Source organism: Clytia hemisphaerica, unplaced genomic scaffold, assembly GCF_902728285.1.
Source record: "Clytia hemisphaerica strain Z4C2 unplaced genomic scaffold, Clytia hemisphaerica genome assembly, whole genome shotgun sequence".
NCBI lineage: Eukaryota > Metazoa > Cnidaria > Hydrozoa > Leptothecata > Clytiidae > Clytia > Clytia hemisphaerica.
The window spans coordinates 1239948-1261456 of NW_027104200.1; the positions used below are offsets into that span (position 1 = coordinate 1239948).

The 21509-nt window shown below is 34.4% G+C and overlaps 3 protein-coding genes and 1 long non-coding RNA gene across 4 annotated transcripts; 1 reads left to right on the forward strand and 3 right to left on the reverse strand.

Moving 5' to 3' along the window:
• Positions 1 to 1600: 1600 nt before the first annotated feature.
• On the reverse strand, positions 1601 to 4133 carry LOC136815199 (uncharacterized). The gene is made up of 4 exons (XM_067071647.1): positions 4011 to 4133; positions 3013 to 3234; positions 2525 to 2623; positions 1601 to 1784 (listed from the first exon to the last, which is right to left on the reverse strand). The coding sequence occupies exons 1-4, from the start codon at positions 4084 to 4086 to the stop codon at positions 1663 to 1665; spliced, it is 519 nt and encodes a 172-aa protein (XP_066927748.1). The 5' UTR covers positions 4087 to 4133; the 3' UTR covers positions 1601 to 1662.
• A 1276-nt stretch (positions 4134 to 5409) lies between these two features.
• LOC136815277 (uncharacterized) lies at positions 5410 to 6015 on the forward strand. Its single transcript, XM_067071720.1, has one exon. It carries the CDS (start codon positions 5410 to 5412, stop codon positions 6013 to 6015), a length of 606 nt encoding a protein of 201 aa, XP_066927821.1.
• Positions 6016 to 6982: 967 nt separating this feature from the next.
• On the reverse strand, positions 6983 to 8551 carry LOC136815200 (uncharacterized). Its single transcript, XR_010847690.1, has 2 exons — positions 8453 to 8551; positions 6983 to 7229 (listed from the first exon to the last, which is right to left on the reverse strand). It is a non-coding gene; the product is annotated as an uncharacterized lncRNA (long non-coding RNA).
• Positions 8552 to 10995: 2444 nt separating this feature from the next.
• LOC136815261 (uncharacterized) lies at positions 10996 to 21251 on the reverse strand. Its single transcript, XM_067071704.1, has 8 exons — positions 20997 to 21251; positions 17104 to 17230; positions 16322 to 16393; positions 15949 to 15984; positions 15597 to 15671; positions 15123 to 15190; positions 14226 to 14299; positions 10996 to 11762 (listed from the first exon to the last, which is right to left on the reverse strand). Exons 2-8 carry the CDS (start codon positions 17164 to 17166, stop codon positions 11164 to 11166), a joined length of 987 nt encoding a protein of 328 aa, XP_066927805.1. The 5' UTR covers positions 17167 to 17230; positions 20997 to 21251; the 3' UTR covers positions 10996 to 11163.
• Positions 21252 to 21509: the final 258 nt, after the last annotated feature.

Here is a 21509-nt window from a genome sequence, read left to right on the forward strand (position 1 = left end):
ATTTGTGATGTTGAGTTTGGACCTCATAAACTTTGGTGTTGAAGTCCTTTATCGATTGTACTGCAGTGGTGACTATCTCGTTGAATTCGTCTGGTAAAACTTCTTTTCTGAGTTTGATGGTGAGTTGTAATCGATTCATGTCGAAACGAATTTTTTCGACTTTATCAAAGATAGCAGTGACCTGATCTGGTTCCATGGTTTGAATTGGAGTTTCATTTGTTATATCCGTGACAGCTTGAGACATGAGGACCAGCTCGACGGCATCCTTGCTGGGGTCGGCCATCTCAATTGAATCTGTTGATGAGGTATCGTTGATTGATAGGTTTTGAAGTCTGGATGAAAGGTTCTCTTCAGTGATGGGAACACGTTCACCCGTTGAGTTGAGTTTGCGATAATCGATTCGAGGGAATCTTTGTTGTCTTGACATTGACTGATTTATTTTTAAGTCCACGATTGATGAGGACTGTTGATTGAACTGGTGTTCTGATGTCCACGATTGACGAAGACGGTTGATTGAACTGTTGTTTTGAGATATCCAAGATTGACGAGGATGGTTGATTTGATTATTGATAGGATCTTCTGTTTGAATGTAGTACACACAGTAAATTGACTCAAATTTGTAACGATGATGTGATATTGTTCAAAGTTCAAACTGAAAAGGTAAAAAAAACTTATGTTTAAATAATTGAAAAAATAATGAAAAAAATGACAAAGTCTTAATTGACAAATGAATTTGAGGCTAATTGAAATTAAAATACATGAAAAGAAAAGAAAAAATCTAAAAGTAAAGTTAAGTAAAAAAAATGATGAAAAAAAAATGAGTCCTAAATATAAAGTCCTAACTTAACCTAAGACACACCTAAAAAAGCAAAACAAAATGGCTGACACACACAAAAAAACAAACATGAACCTACCAGGTGAGCCAAAGTTGAAAGCTGTGTGAAGTGTGTGTGTTGATACTTGAAATTGATTTGAAAAAGTTGTTGAAATTATTTGAAAAGTTTGAAAGTTGAAAAGTTGTTTAATCCTTCCAGTCTGAATGCATAATGTCTACTGCACATGAGGTGTGTTTGAAAAAATGATTTTTTTATAAAGTATATGAAATTAATTAAAAAATACTTATATTCCCTAGAGGTAATAAAAAAGTGATGTCATGAGACATAATTATTGATAATTGGCCTAATTAAATATATGATAAACTAGTTGAAACAAAAGGATAAGACACATGAAACTGAAAAAAGGAGTGACAAACAAAAGACAAAAACCTGAAAAACACTGAGAAGGAGAGACTGAAAAAAGTACAGAATGAAAAGTAATTTTTTTTTGATTTTCTAATAAATAAATATATAGTGAACTGCCATTGCATTACATCACCATATTCATAGTTATCAAGAATAATTTTTACTTTTTAGGCCCGGCGGAAACGGGGAGACTAGGGAGACTCCAGCCTCCCCACTTTTGCGCCAATGAAATTTATTTTTGTAAATTTGTAGCGAATTTTATCTCATTTTGAGCCTTCAGTCTCCCCACTTTTATGGTCTTCTTTTAGTAGAATAATTGAAACTTATTTCTGCAAGATGTTATAAGAAATATTACTAAATTAGAAAGAGATTCTTTTTCGGTTTATTTCTTCTTATAAAATGAGAAATAAATTATGAGGCTTCAATACCCTCCACAATCACCACCGCCAAATTGACACGTGGCTTTTGAAAAGTCGGGATTCAAACAAAAATGGTTGTTCCAGACGGGACATCTCACAAGATGTCCACCACATGTCCAGGCACCTGAAAATTTTATAATAACAATAATATAGTTTTACAAATTCGCAGGCCACCGTGCGGACACATGGGCCTCTATGAATCGCTCATGCATTTTGGGTTAATTATTACACTGTTATGATATAGACAGGTATGCAACAATAGTGACACTTTCAATCATAATCAAACTTTTTATCTTTTCTCTCCCTAATTCGAACTAAAGAATTATAGAGATTTGAATTATAAAAAGTATTTCAAGAGGATTCCTCTTTGAAGTTCGATTTATAGAAAGTTTCAAATAATAGAAGTTCGAATAAGTTACAGTTTACTGTGTAAATTTTTCATAGGAAACCAGATTGTTAGAAATTAGTCAAAAGTGTTTGTTTAAAATAAGAACAATTTAAAAACAATGCTGTGAGAACCTAATTCAAAAATCTGACACGCTGAAAAAATAGAGCTTTGAAAGAGCTTTCCAACGGTGCCAAACATTAAGGGTTTTAGCTATTACCAAGCCCGAGATAATTCGATTCAAAGTTTAAGCATCGAAAAATCTTACATATGCGATTTTTTAGCTTTTTGAGAACGTTAAGGAGTTAAATTCCAACTGTCCGTTCCCTTTTTCCTACTCTTACAATTAGAATAGACATCTTAACTTTTTTTTATTTTTTTAACATTATTTCCTTGATCTCCAAAAATATTGGTTCTTCTTACAAGAAAAGTGTTATATATAATTTATATACTGTGTGTATAAAACTTATTTCTCTCACCTTTGTAATTGCACCTACAAGCAGCATAGGCGGGAGGCGGTGATGAAATCTTACACCCTCCTGGGTGGTAATCGCAATCACAATTTCCTTCTTTGTAGCCTGAAATTTGAATTTGCATATAAAATAAGTCACATTATAACATCTCTGTATCACAGCCAGAGTCAAAACCATCACCAAATGTATTTTAAGTGAATAATTTTACGTGAGTATTATACTTTGTGAGTTTTGCGACTTTTTCCAAAAATTCGCGAAATTTGATGCTAGCGAAAACTTTAAAACCAGTACCTTACCAAAAGCCCTAGGAAAAAAGAAATCAGTTGAAAAAGGGACCGATTCGTGTAAATGAATGTCATAAAAATTTAAATTTCTTTGAAAAAAGAATTGTCTTGTGAAAGTATCTGCTTGCAAAAATGTATTCACTTAAAGTAGCCGTTTGATTTTTTAGTAAAACTGTGAGACTGTCAGACATGATTGTTGCATTATTATACCTTGACAATCTCCATCGCCTTGCATACACGATCTAAATGAATTATCAGGTTGTCTGCATTTATCATCGTTAGGTTCGCGGCATTCAACAACATAACCATTACATGTCCAAGCGCCTTTATACTGACATTTACAAGCGTAATTTGCAGGAGCTATCTTACTGATTGTACAACCACCTGGGTGATAGTTGCAATCACAAGCAGCATTTGGACCCTCCAATGAATCTAAAACAAGAGTCGAATATAAACCAGACTGTTCTGGTCTGTGATTGGAGAATCTAGATAGAATGTAAATACTAAGTCATGTCATGAATTTTATAAATTGGGGATAAGAAAATGTTGTGGTCTGCAGGTGATGAAAGCATAGTCATTATAAAAACACTGGTCTGGAAGGCTTTTGTCTCTTTTTATTGTTAAAAGATGGAGCTAACGTACAAAATCGATTTATTTTGCAAACTTTTTGATCATGTGATTAGAAAATAGACCAATCTCAAGAGGAGATTTTGGTAACGTGATCAAAAAGTATGCAAATTGCAACTTTTCTTTTGTTTGTAGCAAAAGAAAATTGAACAAAAAGCTAAAACAATACAATGCCAGATCAGTGTTTTTATAATGACTATGCGATGAAAGAAAGTACCATAAATCAAGATGATTTCGGCTACTGACTGATTACTTTGACCGAATTTGAAGGACTGTAACTATTTATGATTAAACGAATCACATTCATTTTTAACCAAAATTGATTGTTGATTTGTTTATTTAGACATCTGCAAATCCACACAGAAACACAAAATATTGTAGGAAGTTCCATGTTACACCAATAATACAATCCTGGCGGTCTGTAAAATTGCGATTGCGGTTGCTACAGGAACCCTCTGTGTTTTTTCTATACATTGAAAAATCTACCTGAAGAATGCTTTGATAAAATTATATCTTCGTACATAAAAGTGTTCGAAAACTATTCGAACCATATGAATATTATCCCATGAAACTTGACTTGCCTTTTTCAATTGTTGATGTTGATGACCCAACCAGAAGGATCAAGAAAACAAAGGTTGCCGCCAAGTCGAATGTCATTATTTTTACTTAGTCAAATCGGGGTAGAAATTAAGAATTTTAAATTTTCGCATCTGCTGAATGAATCTTGAATTCACGCATTTACAAATTTTTTCTTGAGATTCATGCAGACCCCGTTCTTCAAGAAAACTGAGAAAAAAATGGTAAATAAGAGATATTCTATGCATACCTTCAAAAAAATTGCGACATTCTGGTAATAAAAATGGAGATTGTCACGCATTCACGCATGCACGAAAACCTCTGGGAAACTATTCTTTCTTAATAGGGACTGCCAAAATATCAGCATTACAAAAAACGATAAAAATCAATTTTCTTTCACAGTCAGACAGTGGCCAATGTAAAAATTATGCAATGAACAGCTAAAGAATTTCCCAGGACCCATTATGGACATGCTCTTTCTAGAAATCCGACTCCTTGCTTCTTGTGAATCCTGCTAACCGATCGAATTTCTTCACACAGAGACAGCCCTGATCCTGCCTGGCTCACACCCGTAAGGTACAAACGTTTTCGCCCCTCTGTCACACATTCTGTTTTAGTTATTCATCTTAATGTACGAATATTTATAATTTTTTTTAAGCTGTTTTTGTTTGACAACTCTTGGTATTTCAAACAAATAATTTCATCAGCTGGACATCTGGTCAATCAAGAAAAAACCAACTCTATCTATTCGGGTCAATCACTAAAAGATAATATTCTCGAATGAGTTATGGCATGGTCTTAAAATTACCATAATTTTTAGATCACATTAGTCTACAGAAAATGACCAAACAAATGACTGAACATGAAGGCGACTATGATGTAGTTTCTAAACTGGGGTTCAAAATTATTTCAATTAGACGATCTTGAATTTTAAGAAACATATTTAACTTTAAAAACCCATTAAGTAATTTCAAATTCCTTAACCGCAAAATCAATTTTGTATCTTTTGATTGCTCGATTATATTCTAACGACATTTGTCTAAGTTACTTTAAAAACTTATTAGTTTTCGTTAAATAGCTGCCGTTTCAGCATTTCAGCAGCATGAATTGAGGTGTCTTTTTTTTATTTTGGTCAGTTCTGATTTGATAAGCCAGTAGGTCAGAGTTAGTGAAAACACATCTGATATGTGAACCAAATTTCAAAGTTAAACATTGACAATTATTCATAACAAAATGCCAGCGGGTCAAAAAACAAACGATGCATCGGAAATATATCATACATTTAGCAAAGTAATGCAAGTTAAAGGCTTCGAAGGGCTCATTCAAAACATTCGAATCAAAAAAGGTTGGAAAATCTTAGACGTTGGTTGCGGTACTGGAAACAATACTTTTCAACTTTCAAAAATGGTCGGAGAAAAAGGAAAAGTTGTTGGTATTGATCCTATCAAAGAACGAATCGAAAAAGCAAAAGACGCATTTAGCGATACATCAAACTTGGAATTTCACCAGGCTTTTGGTAGAGATGCTTCGAACTTTGGAGATGATTTTGATTTGGTGATCATGGTATTTGTATTACATTGGTTGACACCTGCTGAAAAAGAAGCTACTTTAAAAAGTATTTTTAAATGTTTGAAACGTGGTGGTCAGCTGTTATTAAATCCTTCGAATGGGTCTGATTTTTTTAAAACTGTGATACGTCAATTGTCAGTTTACGAAAAGATAACCAGTAATTTCTATTACATCGGAGTTGATGAAATCAAAAACTTATTAATTACAGCTGGATTTGGTGATTTGGATATAAGCGAAGAATATAGGTTAGTGTTTCAGGGAATCCAATCTTTGGATGACTTTATTCATTGGATTGCTGCCAGTATCCATACGGTGGATTATGAGCCACTGGTCGTCGAAATGCTGGATGTATGTCAAAGACAAGATATGTCTTTCATGTATAACGAATCAGGACAGTTGACGGTTAAACACCCAGTCTATAACATTTATTGTAAGAAATAAACCAAGCTCGAACCCAGCCCCTTACAGTAGCTCAGTTTTTTATGATTAACTTATCGGCCCTTTTTACACCGGCCCTTATTTCCGTTATTTTTTGGCTCGTGGCGTAATTAAGGCCGGCGTAAAAAGGGCCAAGATTTTATAATTTTAACCTAAAAGTGGCGTTAATTTTTAATCATTATTTCTCAATTTAATGGATTTTAGGTATGATTCGAAGACGAAAATTATATCCATTGTTTTACTCCATATTTAAAACATTGAAATATTTAATATATTTAAAAATCATTGATTTTCGATGGAATTTTCAACAGTTTACTACTGAAAAATTACATCATTATTTACTAATTTGAAGCATAAGTAGCCATTTTTACAAATTTTGGCGTTATTAACGGCCCTAATTGACGTAAGCCCAAAATTAGGCCGTGGCGTAATAAAAAAGGGCCGGCGTAAAAGGTATGATGACGATCTACAATAATGTTCGTAAAAATATTTTCGAAAAGTTTTAAACAGTGGGGAGGGGGTGGACGTTTATTAGGCACCCAATGACCATCAGATGACACTTCTGCTAAAAGTAAAATATATTTTTGCCTTACTCAGATTTAACCTAATCCTATAAAATCTATAAAAGGGACAAATGGTTCAGGCGGGCTTGTCATGGCTTTGAAAAGTCACATCTTGGTGTAACTTTTCGGGGAGATCATGTGGTGGGTTTTCACATCTTTGGGCATTATACAGTGACAGAATGCATTGTGCACAGGCACTATTCATGATATTACGTATTATTCATGACGTAATGTTTTCTACGGAAATACCCCGGTTTTAGCAAGTAGTCACGAATTCAAACTAGGCAAAAGTTGTATAAAATTTGCCACTACTGGCAAAAACCGGGGTCTTTCCGTAGAAAACATTACGTCATGAATATCATGAATTCGTAGAGGAGTTCATCTTGGGTGAGAAAACTAACGTTCAATTTCCTGAAATAAATTATTTTTTAATTATTGATATAAACAAAAGTAAATCTATCGAATCTATCATATAACAAAACAGCAATAGAATTATCGTCGTCTTTTTCCATCAATAAATCTTTGTCTGCACTCTTCATATTGCCATCTACATGTTTCCCATCGGCCTTCATTTTCCATACAAGGTTGGACGCAATCCCATAACGAACCGGGTTGGCCAATCGAACGACGCCAAGTCTCAAAATCCTCCGCCATCTAAAGTTTGCAATGAAGAACATCATAAATATCAGAATCAGAAGTCTAAATACCCCTGTCTCACAGCCCTGTTGGAAAATATTCTCTCTTTCCCACAAGTAGGGATGACAATTTCTATTGAATTCAATTGGGGATAGAAATTCTATTGCTCCTTAAATCTCAAAAGGAGATGAAACTTTCCCAGTGTAGCTGAAATTTAAGGGTATTTTTAGCACCTGGGACGAATTTTTTTTTTCCAGTAGGGAGGTAGTCCCACAGGGTCTGTGACACAGGGGTGTAATCTAAATACACTTAATTACCCCAACTTCACAAACTTTTAAGTTCAAAAAATTAGAATAACGTCAAGGTCCACATATACGTACCCTGAGTATCAGAGGTCAAGTCTTCAAAGAGAAAATATACTCGAATTTATTCACGCTGTGATACTCACGGTACATATACGAGCTTGATGACTTGATTCACTCTAGCGATTTGACGTCAATCTACCGCTGGTAAAACCGAACACATATTCCTTGTCTAGAATTGACGTGTATTTTAAATATTTTCTTGACCTCAGTCGTGTTATTATAATCATCCCCTGTCTCAAAGTTTTTCTATCTAGAGAAGAACACATCTGCATCACAGGATTCGGTGGACAAATATTAAGCAGTTATTGGACAAAGTCGAATCCAATATTTTTCATATTGGATGAGACTGCGTCCAAATAAATGGTTTATTATCCGTTCATCGCTAAAATATTTCTCGTTTTCAAGCATAATTCCAACTTAAAGACCGTAAATCTGGTTTCTTGGTAGCTTTTTATTCATAAAGTCTTATTTTTATTTTGTGACGTAACGTCAAAAAGAAGATGCCAAATTGCATTGAACTCGTTGTGTGACGTCAATTTTTGAAATATGTAGCCTCCATGGAAGCAATATATTCGAAAATATTGGACAGCAAAGAAGCCAATCAAATGTCGCTATTTACGCGCGTCGGATAATAACCTGAATTGTTATTCCCATTTGAAATCTACACTTTGGGATCGAGCCATTAGGAATATCGCTTAAAATTTTTGAACGCTCACAGGATTTCTAAGCTTATAAAACAATACAATAGAATTAATACCAATGGGTAGTATAGCATGGCATTCTCAATGGGTTATAAACCAATCACCATTTGGCTCTTGTAGTTTATCCCCACTTGCTAGAAGAGTCCTTTGATCAATTAACTTGGATGTATATTACCTCATAATCACTAACATATCTTGCATTTGCCAAGGCTATCAGCGAACATACTGCAAACGCCACCACTGTAATTGTCTTCATCTCGAGTTTATATTTAATTTTTCTGAGAAAAAAGGAGGAGAAAAAGTTATATTCAAACTTATGTATTACTTCATACAGGTACAGTAACCTAGGAAACATTTTAATTTTGAAGGGAATGCATTATGTACTTAATATCAAAAACGAATTTTTACCAGTAAGTAATTTATCATTAAAAGTTTTTGAAAACATTATTCGGGGGCAAAGCCACCCCCCGGTAGCCGGTAGTTAGGCACGATTATAACCCTTCGTCTTCTCTTATCCCGAAAATTTCAGTCAAATGTACAACGAATTTTTCTTTATTTTCCCAATTACTATTAATCGACCAAAACCTTACAAAATGCTACAATCTGATTTTAATTATTGTACACGATGTTACAGGAACCATGACTTGTTATAAGTTTTACAGTTGTCACTCTCTAATTCGACGTTCTACAATTCAATACGCTCCATTTATTCGATAATTTTGAAAGTCCCTGTCAACAAGAAAATCTTATAAACGACGCTCTTCTATTCGATACAAAATCAGATCCCCCCTTAAAAATCGAATTAGAGAGCGTCAACTGTACTTCAAATCGAGAGCTCTGAAACCTTGGTTTTGATCCTAAAGTAAGCCTTAATTTATACTTTTTCAAATGACTCTAAGAAGGAGAATTCATCAGTACTAAAAAGGCCATAAAAAGGAGATTTTTTATTACCCTTCATCTAAAAAGATACCCAATATTTGTAATGGTTTAATCTAAACACCCATATGTTTTTCTATGTTTATAAAACAACTCCAAATTAGTTTAAGGGCAGGTTTTTTGAAAAAGAAAAGGAATTAAAACAGATGGTTTTCCATGCAAAACAAACTTTTTAGGCCAGTACCTTTTTTACGGAAAATAATTTTCTAAAAGGCCAATATTTACTACATATCTATACATCAAAATATTTTATTTCAAAATACAATTTAGATAATATTGGTCCTTTCGAACGCTTTTTTTCTATAAGAATCAGTAAATTTTGGCTCAGGCTGGGGCTGAGTTTCTCAATTTTTTGAAATTTCCAAGCTTTAATGTTCTTAATCTTTGAGTTTAAAGCCCCGAAGTGGCTAGAGTAGAAACTTTCGGATGGGAAATGAAAGTACTTAATCTCTTAACCAGAACGCCCGCGCGTGGTTTTTACACAAACGCCGGATTGGAATTAAAATTTCTAGATTTCAAAAAAACGCAGTCCTCAAAAGCAAAGGAACCGCTAGATACAATTAACCATCATTCATGATTGCGGCGCGTTCTGGATGGAAAATAAGTGGTTTTACTTTTTCTTGCCTGAGAAAGGTTGAGATTCTACTCTAGCCCTTCAGGCTTTTAACTCAATGTTCTTAATGCACTTAGTTTCATTACTTAAAAACTTAAAACAAAAAAAGTTTAAAATCTGTTAATATCAGTACTCTTTTCTGAAACCAGAGTCTCAGGATTGTTGTTAATCTGTTATTAATTCGGTTTTCGAACCAATTTTCAGCCTCGTATTCTTATAAAATTATTCTTATAAAAAAAGCGTGTATTTGCTTCACACATTAGCGAAAAGAAGAGAAATATTACCTATGTTGGCTTTTTTTAGTCGTGGTAATTATTTAAGGTCCCCATCGCTCGATCAGACCAATTTGCTATTAAAGGAAATCGAGCTATCTTAAATTTAGCTAGAGGTTACCCAATGGTTTGTAAAATATACTTTCATCGGTCAATAATATTTTCCGATATCTTTTATAATGTTCACTCTCGAATATCTTTTCAATAAGCACAAAATCGCTATCTAATTAGAAGTCTATCAAAAGTTACAGCCTATTTTGTCTGCGCCAAAAATTATATTGATACAGATTAGCCCGGAAACCTATTAAGCTTTTCTTCATAAGAAGGTCCCTGAATTTGGTCGAAATACACCCTCCGAAAGCGCTGATGGTCGCCCAAGCCGACAAGAAAGATTTAAACATCGAATTATAGAGCCGGGAACATGTCAACGTTTCTCTATATCAAGTTTTGCTGAAATATAAAAAATGCAAATTATAGTAAGTATGAGTGCAAAAAATAAATTATCTGGTGTTACAAAATATTACAAAATCTAAGTACAAAAATATATGACTCTTCCATGGCGTTCTAAAGCGCCATGGGCCCTTCTCAAAGTTTAGGCAATTTGAAATTTATCCCTGAAATACGCCATAACATGACATAATTGTTTAGGATGCAACTCTTAATTAAAATGTAGGTCACTTCCTCAAGATCAACGCCTCGCTTTCTTAAGCAAGAACATTTTTAGAATTTCAAAATAATGTCAGAACTTCACAACTAGAAAATTAGAAAGATTAGGTTCAATTCTTTTTGGGCGCGTTACCAACGTGGCAGCGTCGAGGTATTCCTGTTGATCCTGGGACCTTTCCATTTGGAAGTCAACATTTGGGGGATTTCTTTAAGCAGAAAATCGGCCCCCCATGTTGAATGAACCTCGCTAATTTATTTAAACTTCACTTTTTCTGGAAAACTCTCCGTTCTTTTGTGATTTTCAGCACATCACTATCCCCATCCCTTTTATACAGGGTGAGGAGTGCAAGTTATGGTATTTACTAGATAAAAAATAAAAAACAAGAGTCCCCTCTCGCATTATTTATTCAAACTAGCAGCGTAACTTTTCAGCAGCGCGAAAGCTGGGAATTCTTCTTTTTCATCAAAACTCAATTTATTTTGTTTTGAAAGCTTCTTCAAATCAATGTCCATCATTTCATTAATCTGTTCGTCAGTAAATAACTCTTTCATTTCCGTAAATGCGTATTTCTGATTCCCGCCAAATGGTAGTGGAAGATCAGGTGTGGCGCATGAAGTTGGCGCCCCATCAACGCCCTCAATGTCACTTTCGTCACTATCTACTTCATTGTCAAGCTCTTGATCGAGTTCTTGATAAATACTCTCTACCGCAGTATCATCTTCCGTTGCTGTAGACATTTTCCGTAATGCGGAATTGGCCCGTGTCAGGGTGTCCGCAACAGAGCTAGACCGTTTTTTAAGTTCCACTTTTTCCTTTGTGGAAGAAGATAAACTTTCTTCTGCGATTGTGCTTGCCCGTTGTTTTTCGCTATCGTTAGTATTATTCGCTTCCGGTATTGATGCGTATACATTTTCTTCCGATGAAGTAGATTTCAAACTTTTTGATTTGGACTTTTTGGACGATTTCTTTTTCGGCTTCTCCTTGAACACATTGTTGTCTGAAATAGAGAAAAAAAATCAAAAACGTATGCACTTGGTCGAATGATTCTAGTTTGGAAAGTCAGAAAAATCTTTGCTCCGGGAAAAAAGAATGTTGTGGTAATTTTAATATTCGAATGAATCAAAGCATGAAAGTATTTAGGTTTCATCAAATCCATACGAACCATGTTTCCCTGATTTAAATTATGAAAAGAGCTTTCTTAACACATTCACTGCCGACTATGAGTATACTCGTAATACAGGCAGTACTTCGAAGAGTTATAACTTTTGACACAAAAACTTTTGCGTGTACAATTTGAAGGTATTTGAAGCAAAACTTAGGCTACACAGGAGCTTCTTTAAGACAAACTTTCCAAGAGGCCAAATGTTCAGAAAAGGGCTCAGCAGTGACATATGTTTAAATATAAATTTAATACCTTTTCGTTTCAATTTCTTTAGAAAAGACATCCCGATCCAACAAATTTAAACCTTCTATTATATTTAAGCAATACGTGAGTATACCATAAACATTACATTATACTCATATAGATTGACATTCAAATTAAGATAAAACCTCACAAAAATCACGCTAAAAAGATTAACATTTTTTTCTTTTATTTAACTTGCATGAAATTTCATGAAATGTTTGTTGGTATGTACATGTAGTGTAGACGCAGTTCAGAACAAAAATGAAAGTAGTGTCTAATTTCATATATGATGCTTATTTGTGTCACATTAGAAGCAGTATAACTAAATATAATAGAGGGTTTAAATTTGTTGGATCGTAATGTATTTTGTAAAGAAATTGAAACGAAAAGGTATTATATTTATCATTTTCAGATCATTCTTTAGTTTTTGTTTCAAATTATATCGTTTAGAACGAAGTGGATCAGTGTTATTGATCGAGTCAGTTTTTTATTAGCCCGATGGTCAAGTATTATTTTTTGATAGATTGAAGTTGCCAGGTGTAATATGGTTGACTTTATTTTTTGGTATTGCTTGAGCACACATCAAATCCATTAGATTCAGCCCCTTTTTGGAGAAAAAAAAACAGAAAAACATGACCAATTGACATATTTTTGAGTTATTTGTTATGTTTTTATTATAATTTCATAAACTTTGTTGGAGTTGAGAATATATTTTATTGTTCTGTTGTTTGTATATCTTTGAAAACGAAAGTGAAAATTCTAAGATTTCATCTAGTTTTCATCACTGGAAAACTTCATCACCGTCAAAAATTATCAAAAAGCAAAGTTAAACCAAAAGTAAACTATAGTCTACCCTTTTAAATACGTTGAACCATAGATGTGTATTGAACTGAGAAAATTCTGGAAAAAAATTCTGGAATATTGCTTTTTTTTGGTCTTTTACACATATCTCTCTTTTGGAGTTCACTAGAAAAGTCTCTAGCCGGGGAAAACTCCGTCACTTGCGTTGCCTAAAAATGTCGTCACTTGTTCCTGAGTAATTTTTCCACTTATGTATTATATTTTGATTGGGTTTGGCTCAAGTTCGTGATATTATTTTTGAACGCAATGTCGTTTTGTTCTAAATCTTTGATTATCTTTGTTTCAGAAAAAGAACAGAATTCTGCATCTATGTAAAACCAAATGAAAACAATGATCCAATATTTCACAAAGTCCAAAAAGCCCGTTTTTTAGCCGTTTTTTGGCCCAAATTTGCCCAAAAACATCTTTTTTCAAAAATCGGGCTCTGTCACATTCGAAGGTTTATTGTTATGTATCTTTGTGTAAAATATCATAAAGAATGAAAGAGCCAATCTCGACCTAAGTAATTGATAATGTGCTTATAAAAAATATCGAATTTGGCCAGTTTTTCTATAAGAATACGCCAAGCAACCAAAATTTCTTGTCTAAACACAAATATTCTTCAAAAGTAAGCCCTCATGAGCAAAAAAAACATCTATCTCATAAAAAAATTGAGTAATTTGACTAAGAACATTGATGTATGCTTATTAATAGTGATTCTTATAGATAAACATGCGTTTTTTTGAGCCAACAAAATTTTTTTGCAAAAATCTGCTTGAGCCATCTTTTACCTATGATGGTACCCTACTTTCATGCAAAAATCAGAAAAAATTAATGATCCAATTTTTCAACAAGTCCAAAAAAACCGTTTTTTAGCCGTTTTTTGGCCCAAATTTGCCCAAAAATCTTTTTTCCGAAAATCGGGCTCCGTCACATTTTGGCCACCACCATTTTGCACCTTTGTACCAAAAATCAAAAGATTCCTATGATTCAATCCTGAGAAAAGTTGGTAACAGACAAACAGAACGGACGAACGGACGGACAGACGGACGAAAACGGACGAACAAACACAGGTTAATTTATAGGACCTCCACCGGGGTAGGTCCAAAAAAGAAAAATCATTGGTATCTAGGTTGAAGTAACACTCAAAATAAAGCTTTGACACTACTACTATTATTACTTTTAAATCAATATAACATCTTTTACGTATAGTACCTTCTGCAGCTTTTGAGTTTGTTGAGCCAGTTGAAACAGAACTAACAGTACTTTGTCTTTGTGTTGTCATCCCTCTAGAAAAATTAAAAAAAGGTTTTAGAGTTTATTTTTTAATTGATGATATTTATAACGGTTATAATGTTTTATGCGGAAGCACCCAAAATTTCCCGTGCGTACGCCAATAGTTTTGTTGCTTTTTGGCAAACATCCAGTCGTTTTTGGTTACTTCATCCGTATAAAACATTACGTCATGAATATCATGAGTATATTAATATTGGAAAGATTCAAATTCCAGTCCGTACCAATAGACGATATCGGCTTAACATGAAAAATCAAATTTGACCCCCGAGAATTGCCCACAATGCTTTGCGCGGAAAAAAGTTCACGGTGACATTTTTTACGCGCAAAGCATTGTGGGGAATTCTCGGGGGGGGGGTCAAATCTGAGTTTTCATGTTAAGCCGATATCGTCTATTTGGAGACAGGTATCGGAAAAACATACTTTTAACTTGTTCTTGATATTTTGGCCATCGTAGCCTTATGTTCTCATATATACATTAGTTGGATAAATTTTAGCGGGAATTCGATTTCGCGGATGAGGTTTCTTTATCTTTTGCGGGGGTTTTAACTTCACAGATCGGGAAAGAGATGGAAATTTTTGAAAAGGGCCAAGACCTTGAAATTGAATTTTCCAGGAAAATGAACAAAACTTTCTTTCAAATCGAATAAAAAACGTCATCTACTTCAGAATAGAGTGTTGCGTGCTTTCACTTTGACAAATAACTAAAAAACGATGAAAATAGAAGATTTCATGGATTGCAAAAAAAAATATCTGTTTGTTCTAACTTAAGAAAACTCGTATCGTAGTTAGATAAAAGTCATCCTTCACTGGATGTACCTTTTCTCGTCAGATGCTTTTCTTAAAGTGATCATCCAATCATCTCTTTCCATTTCCGATTTTGCTGACTGTTAAAAAAAGTAACAAGGATATTGGTATGAAATATTGTCCTATTTGATTTCAAAAATAAATAAACACACAGAGCTATATGAAATATTGTCTTAATTTGTTACCATACAGAACTACCAGGATCGTTTGTTTGTGAAAACCAAGCCTAGGTTCATGCAAATAGAGGATTGTATAGAGCACCTGGGGGGGGTCTAGACAGAAACTGTTGATGGTTGTTTGAAACATTTTTTGTTTCGGAAACGGATTTTTATAGGTGGGGCGTGTTTCAGTTTTTAAATGTTTCTATTTGATGAAAATGTTTCAAGTGCCTCCAGACCTTTATACATAGTCTTATACCAAACAGCAAAAAGTTTGAAAAACCAGCAAAATGAATTAAAATCTTCATTCGGAAATTAAAAATCTTACCATGCTGTATGTTCTTGACTTTGTGACAATTTCAAAAGCATATTTTGGTGATTTCAACACTACAAACGACTGAATCTGAAACAAAAGTCAATAAATAAGATTCATATTTTTCTTGGATTATTAAACCGGTCCTGTATCGGTAGGTCTAGATCTAGTCATTGTATCTATTTTAGGTTTTTTTTTGGTGGTACTAGGAGCCATAAGAAACTCTTAACCAAATTTAAAACATATATTTAAATTTTCTCAAGGTAAAAACCTGATTCTATCGGACAAAAAGTTCTAGTAAAACGTCTAATTTTACAATAGCTGAATGAATAGTTAAACAGTTGAGAAGATTGATTATAATACTCACATCAATTAACTGGATGACACCAAGAAGAGTTGATTCCTGTAATTGACAAATAAATCAGGTTAGGTTTTTCATGTTTTTGTTAATTTACCTAATTTCTGCCATTATGAAAGCAAACGTTCGAATCTGTGGATATGGCGATTCTTGCGCAAATCGAACGTTTGCTTCCATAGTGGAAATTACGTAAATTAACAAAACATGAAAAATCTCTAAGTCAGGAATAAAAAAAATCCAGGCTAAAAAATGTGGAAAGTTGTGTTGATTAAGGTGGTCACATCTATTGGTGGGGATAGGACAAAATTTAAATTTTTTGAAAAAAGGCCTTATAAATGATATGTTACAGAACTAAAAATATGATTTTTATCACGTGACCTACGTTATACTCATGACCAGGATTGTAATACTTCAAAGCATCAGAATTCAAAACAAACCATCTTTTTCGCCAGCCCTATTAAAAAAAATATTTTTATGTCATTTTAAGGACAAGGAGGCTTATTTATGTTATGTTTCTTAAAAATGCTTGAATAATCCAATAATAAATACTAAACTTTGAAAGAATCACAGAGGAACCCCAAAAAGCCCATTCACGCATTCACGCAAACTGCTGGGGGCCATCACAGGCAGGTACTTCTAGAACTTTTCAGCACTGTAAGCCTCATTCAAGGTTTTTTATAAAAAAGTTTTTTAAAGTTTTCAAAAATATCCTCTTTATCTACTGTAATAAATAAAATTCACAATTGCTTATCCTCAGCTCAAGAAAAGTTTGTTATTATTATTAGTACAGTGAAGTTCTCCGTAGCTCGAACACGCATGGGGAACTCGAGTTACAGAGTACTAAGTCGAGTTTTATTATTACTATGCAAGACCAACATTAAATAAATTGAACAATAAAAAAAATATAAGGTTTTTATGGCATTGTTACCTTTAAGGAAGGGACTAGAAAACTTGTTTCGAGTTTTAAGAAGATATTAGAGGTATAGAGGTTCCAGTTAATAGACTGTACTGCATTAAATAGCCTGCCTTTACAAATCTTTTCGTCCTTTGTCGTAGGAAGTCAAAGGTTTGTTGTCCTAAAGAGTTTTTTAAATAGTAATTAGTTTTATAAAACCCCTAATTAAAATCAGGATAATTATGAAAAATCAGTTGAGTTGAGCTTACCTGAAAACTGTGTTTACCAGCTTTGTGTAAAAACCCTTCTTTCCAAAATTGCGCATCAGCCATTTTAATCAATTAAACCAAATTCAACCAACCAGGGTTATATTCAGTCTTTTTAAAAGGCCCAATACTAAAAACAAAAAATGAGAAAAAAATATTATGAAATTATTTTTTACTTCTATTGAATTAGGGGATGAATGAAATATTTTTAGATGTCTCTAGTCGGCTGTTTTTTTTGGTGCCAAATATCATCAACGATCATTTGCAAAAAATATTTTCAATTTATGTTTTGGGTCCATAAAGCAACTTCTCGTCTTTTTCACATAAAGTTAAAAGTTCTCTTTTAATAAGGACTTTCTTATGTTGACACATGATCTGTAAATTGTATGGGAATTCCTTTGAAACCAGTTTTATTTTCCTAAAGGCTTCTTAGGGATGAAAACATTTGTATCAGATGTATAAAACTGAGTTTCTCTCTCTCTCTCTGAGTGTTTCCTTTAGCTACAAAAGTGTCACCAACCTGTTATATACTCCATTTAGTTTTGCATCTTAGAACCAGATCTAACTAAGGCTGGGCATTTTTTAAGTCAAGCGTGAGGTTACTTGCATTTACCGATTTGGCTTTTCTGTTTCTTTTTTTATTAATGATTCAAAAAATGTTTTATCTATGTCAATGTTTTTTACACTTTTGGAAAAAATGTGACCTCTAATTAAAAAAATTCAAAAAAATAGAAAAAACCGTATATATAATTATTATTTTATTTAGTATTTTCAACACTTGCCCTCCTTGAGGTCAGATCTCCAGTGCTGCAAATAACGGCCGGTGACCGGTAAATACCGGTCATTTTGTAGTTTCTACCGGTCATTCTGAAGCTCAGTTTTTCATTTTGTCCGGTTAAAATTTTAGATTAGAGGCTTCTTAAATAGCGCTTCTAATTAAAAGAGGAGCAGTTTTTAAATCTAAAGGTCATTACAGACTACAAAATTTTCTAATATGGTTCCGCCAGACCCCCTGCTCGTTACACTCGAAAATTTACCGCCCAACTGAAATTTCCCTATTTGCAGCACTGGATCTCTGATCTTCACCATATATATATGAAGACTCCCCTGATGAAACACTCATAGAAGCGCCAAATATTTTGTATGCAATCACCACAAAATCGATTGTTTTATTTTGTGCAAATGCCTTTGCATTAACGACTTTTATGCTTATTTTTTAAAAGACAATATAAACTCAAGATCACGTATGCTTGCTATCTTTGTTTTGAATAAAATTCTCATTTCTGCACTACTAGTGTGGAAACAATGCAAAGTCACTGCCAAAATGTTATCTTGTTTAAACTAAGGTCTACGTCAGAAAAAGTTCCACTTGCAGAGCTTTAAAGGTGGGGTGGAAATTGGAGGGGGTTTTGGGGGCGCTGTACCCCAAACAGGTCCGGGGATATAAGCCCTAGGATATTTGATCTTCTCACACCTAAAAGTTGCCCAAAATTTGCTACCGTCAACTGCTCTAACTTAGGACTATCTGACAAATCATGGGATGGCAATTCAGCCACCATTTCACCGAACCTCCAAAGTCATTAATTTGAGTCAATGCGAACGGGAAATTACACAAATTCGATTTTGCACAGAGTAGGCTTTTTAATCAAAATATGAAAAAAATCCGTAGTGGAACACACACGAGTGTCTGGAACGAAGAAGAACAAATTAGTGGCAAAACTATGGAGCGTTTGACGTCACTCATGCAGCAAGTTACCGTAACTTGGTCTAATGTCGACATCCCTCTTCTAATCCCAACACCCTTCTTAGGGATAGGAATAGTAGAAAGATCAAATCACCTATAAACTACTGTAACTTGGTCTAATGTTGACACCCCTCCTCTAATTCCGACACCCTTTTTATCAGCTGAAATTTATAGAAAGGTTGAAACTGTTTTTCTTTGCTTAGTGGTCGGAGAGGAATAATCCTTAATTTCAATCAGTGATTCAAGCTTTCATTGTCGGAATTAGACGAGGAATGTCGATATTAGACCAACTTACGGTATATTTCTTTGCTTAGCGACCAGAGGGGAAAATTCCTTTGTCTATCAGTGATTCATTGGGCGATAGGCGGTTAGGTGACAGGCGTTCTCTAATTCTCCAATCGGCTTCCGGTCATTTTGAATGAAAACAAAAAAATTTAAAAGGGCACGCTATCAGTGAAAGTTATCGTGACATGTATGACAAAAAGTATGATTGATAAACTTGGTGGAGTTATCAAAACAAATTAGTTGTCAAAGATATTTAATAGTAAGTGAAAATACAGGCCAGATATCAACAATCCCATGTTTCGACCAATCGTCCCAAGTTAGAGCAGTTGATGGTATATTTTAGTTTTATGATTAGGTGCCGTGGTATAGTGGTAGTCAACCTTGACTTCTGTGCAGGAGGCCAGGGTTCGATTCCCACTCACGGCAGTTCACTTGGCAAGTGAACGTTCTTTCGCCCGGGTCAACCCATGCCATGTGAGGGGAATTGGGTAGTCAGTTCAAGGCAGTCAGGACCTCATTTCACTTTATCGATATTACACAAACGGCAGTTTGCGCTAAATTATTTTGGTTTCACTTTCGATTTCAAGCAAAGGTCTTAGCAACAGGGCGCGCGTACATAGCAACGGGGCTAGGTAGAAAAATCTAAACTAGAATTCAAAAAAAATACCGATCATCGTATAGAGCACTAAAAAATACCCCCTTTCTATGTTTAGTTTGTTCTACCTTGGATTATAACTGAAAATATCTTCAAATAACCTTTGCCCGCTATCAGCCCGCGCAGTAATCTTTGCCCGCTCCAATTCTTAGATAATGAATAAGAGAGGTGCGCTTAGCTAATAAGCCGTGCTCGCGGGCGATAAATTTATGTTTACTTTTCTTGTATATTTTAGTGGTATTTATCCAATGAAAAGGATGTTGACATAATATATATGCATGGCGCTGACAAAATATGCACGGCATTGATTATGACATCATTAAATATGTCAATATCGATTCAACGCCCGTTAAAGAAAATAATTTGTAAATAGTTCTTTTTATCGTGAAATTTAGAAATACGAGCAAAAAAGAGTCAAATTTAATATTTGTTTCCTATCTAGATTATATTAGCGTTAGAATACGGTAAATTTTCACGAAAAATATTTTGCGATGGCGGTACGCCCAATCGCGCCCACGGGAAAGTTCCAATTTTTAATTATCGGGAAATCGGGGAAACCGGTTCACCACGTGGATAAAAAACGTACGGAATGAAACCTGACAGAAGGTTTTCAACCAGATTTATTTAGATAAAGCTATAAGAGGTTCATTACTTGCGGATCTTAAAACCTACATAAGCAAAAACGAAAGTTGTTGGGAAGGAAAGAGTAAACGCAAGACAGAAGGTTTGGTTGTGTTGATCAGGTATATATATGTTTTTATTCTATCCGAACTAATGTTATAAAAGACCAAAGAGGCCCTGACTGGTTCAAGGTGCTGACGGGACACTCATTAGTAAGCGTCTATAGTTGCGAGAATAGGCCTTAAAGCCTCCTGAAACTCAACCAAATAGAAATAGAAATAGAAATAGAGATTAAAAAGTTAGAAAAACAGCTTGTATTGCTGGTACTTCTGAGGTGGATGCGCTTAAACTTGGGGCGTAACCAATATCTTACTTTAAATCCGCTCCTTACACCACTATGCCAAAAGTAATTACTGCGTATTCAGCATATTGTACACCATTTCCAGACTGCACTTAGATTCCTTTACTTTATTTACTACTTTTCCCTTTAGCAGAAAAAGACCAGCTGCAGCAGCAGGACTTCTGGTAGTTGAAAAATAAGCTTTAGAAAGTTAGGCAGTTTTTGTTAGTAAAACACAAGATTTCCAGTACCTTCAGAAACAAACCCTTTCCAATCTCATGCCAGGGGAAAATATTGAAAAGATTCTCCATCCAGAAACATTCCAGAAAAGTGACATGGGTCTTATTGCGAAAATGGAAGGAAGGAATTGTCAGTCGCACTCACTGTGGAACATAGCTCAAGAACAGATAAAACCCCCTCATTGTGTCCTCGTATGGTTGATGAGTCACATCGACAACCAGAGTTCAGTCAGATCAAGTCAGTCGCCACTTTCTTTGAAGACTTCATTCAGAAAATTTAAAATAGATTGAGAAGTGATTTCGTGAAAGAATACACGAACATTTTTTCGCTGAATCAGCAATTCGAAAATGTGGGGGCGGGGAAGGGTGGCGGGTGTAGGTGGCTTCTGCACATCCTCTCAACGAAAAAGTTTTTATTCGGATTCGACCCAACCCTGTATACCGTCATTCTTCTAATTTAATCCGTCCTCTAATTAGTACGAATTAATTATTTTGGCAAAGTGAAATAATTTATCTAACTCTAAT

Coding starts and splice junctions, on each gene's coding strand:
- LOC136815199 (XM_067071647.1), bottom strand. CDS start 4,086: ATGACATTCGACTTGGCGGCAACCTTTGTTTTCTTGATCCTTCTGGTT. Junction 2,624..3,012: donor AGGCGATGGAGATTGTCAAG/GTATAATAATGC, acceptor TTCAAATTTCAG/GCTACAAAGAAGGAAATTGT. Junction 1,785..2,524: donor TTGTAGGTGCAATTACAAAG/GTGAGAGAAATA, acceptor TAAAATTTTCAG/GTGCCTGGACATGTGGTGGA.
- LOC136815277 (XM_067071720.1), top strand. CDS start 5,410: ATGGTCGGAGAAAAAGGAAAAGTTGTTGGTATTGATCCTATCAAAGAA.
- LOC136815261 (XM_067071704.1), bottom strand. CDS start 17,166: ATGGCTGATGCGCAATTTTGGAAAGAAGGGTTTTTACACAAAGCTGGT. Junction 16,394..17,103: donor CTGGTAAACACAGTTTTCAG/GTAAGCTCAACT, acceptor TTTTTTTAATAG/GGCTGGCGAAAAAGATGGTT. Junction 11,763..14,225: donor AAACTCAAAAGCTGCAGAAG/GTACTATACGTA, acceptor TCTCTATTTCAG/ACAACAATGTGTTCAAGGAG.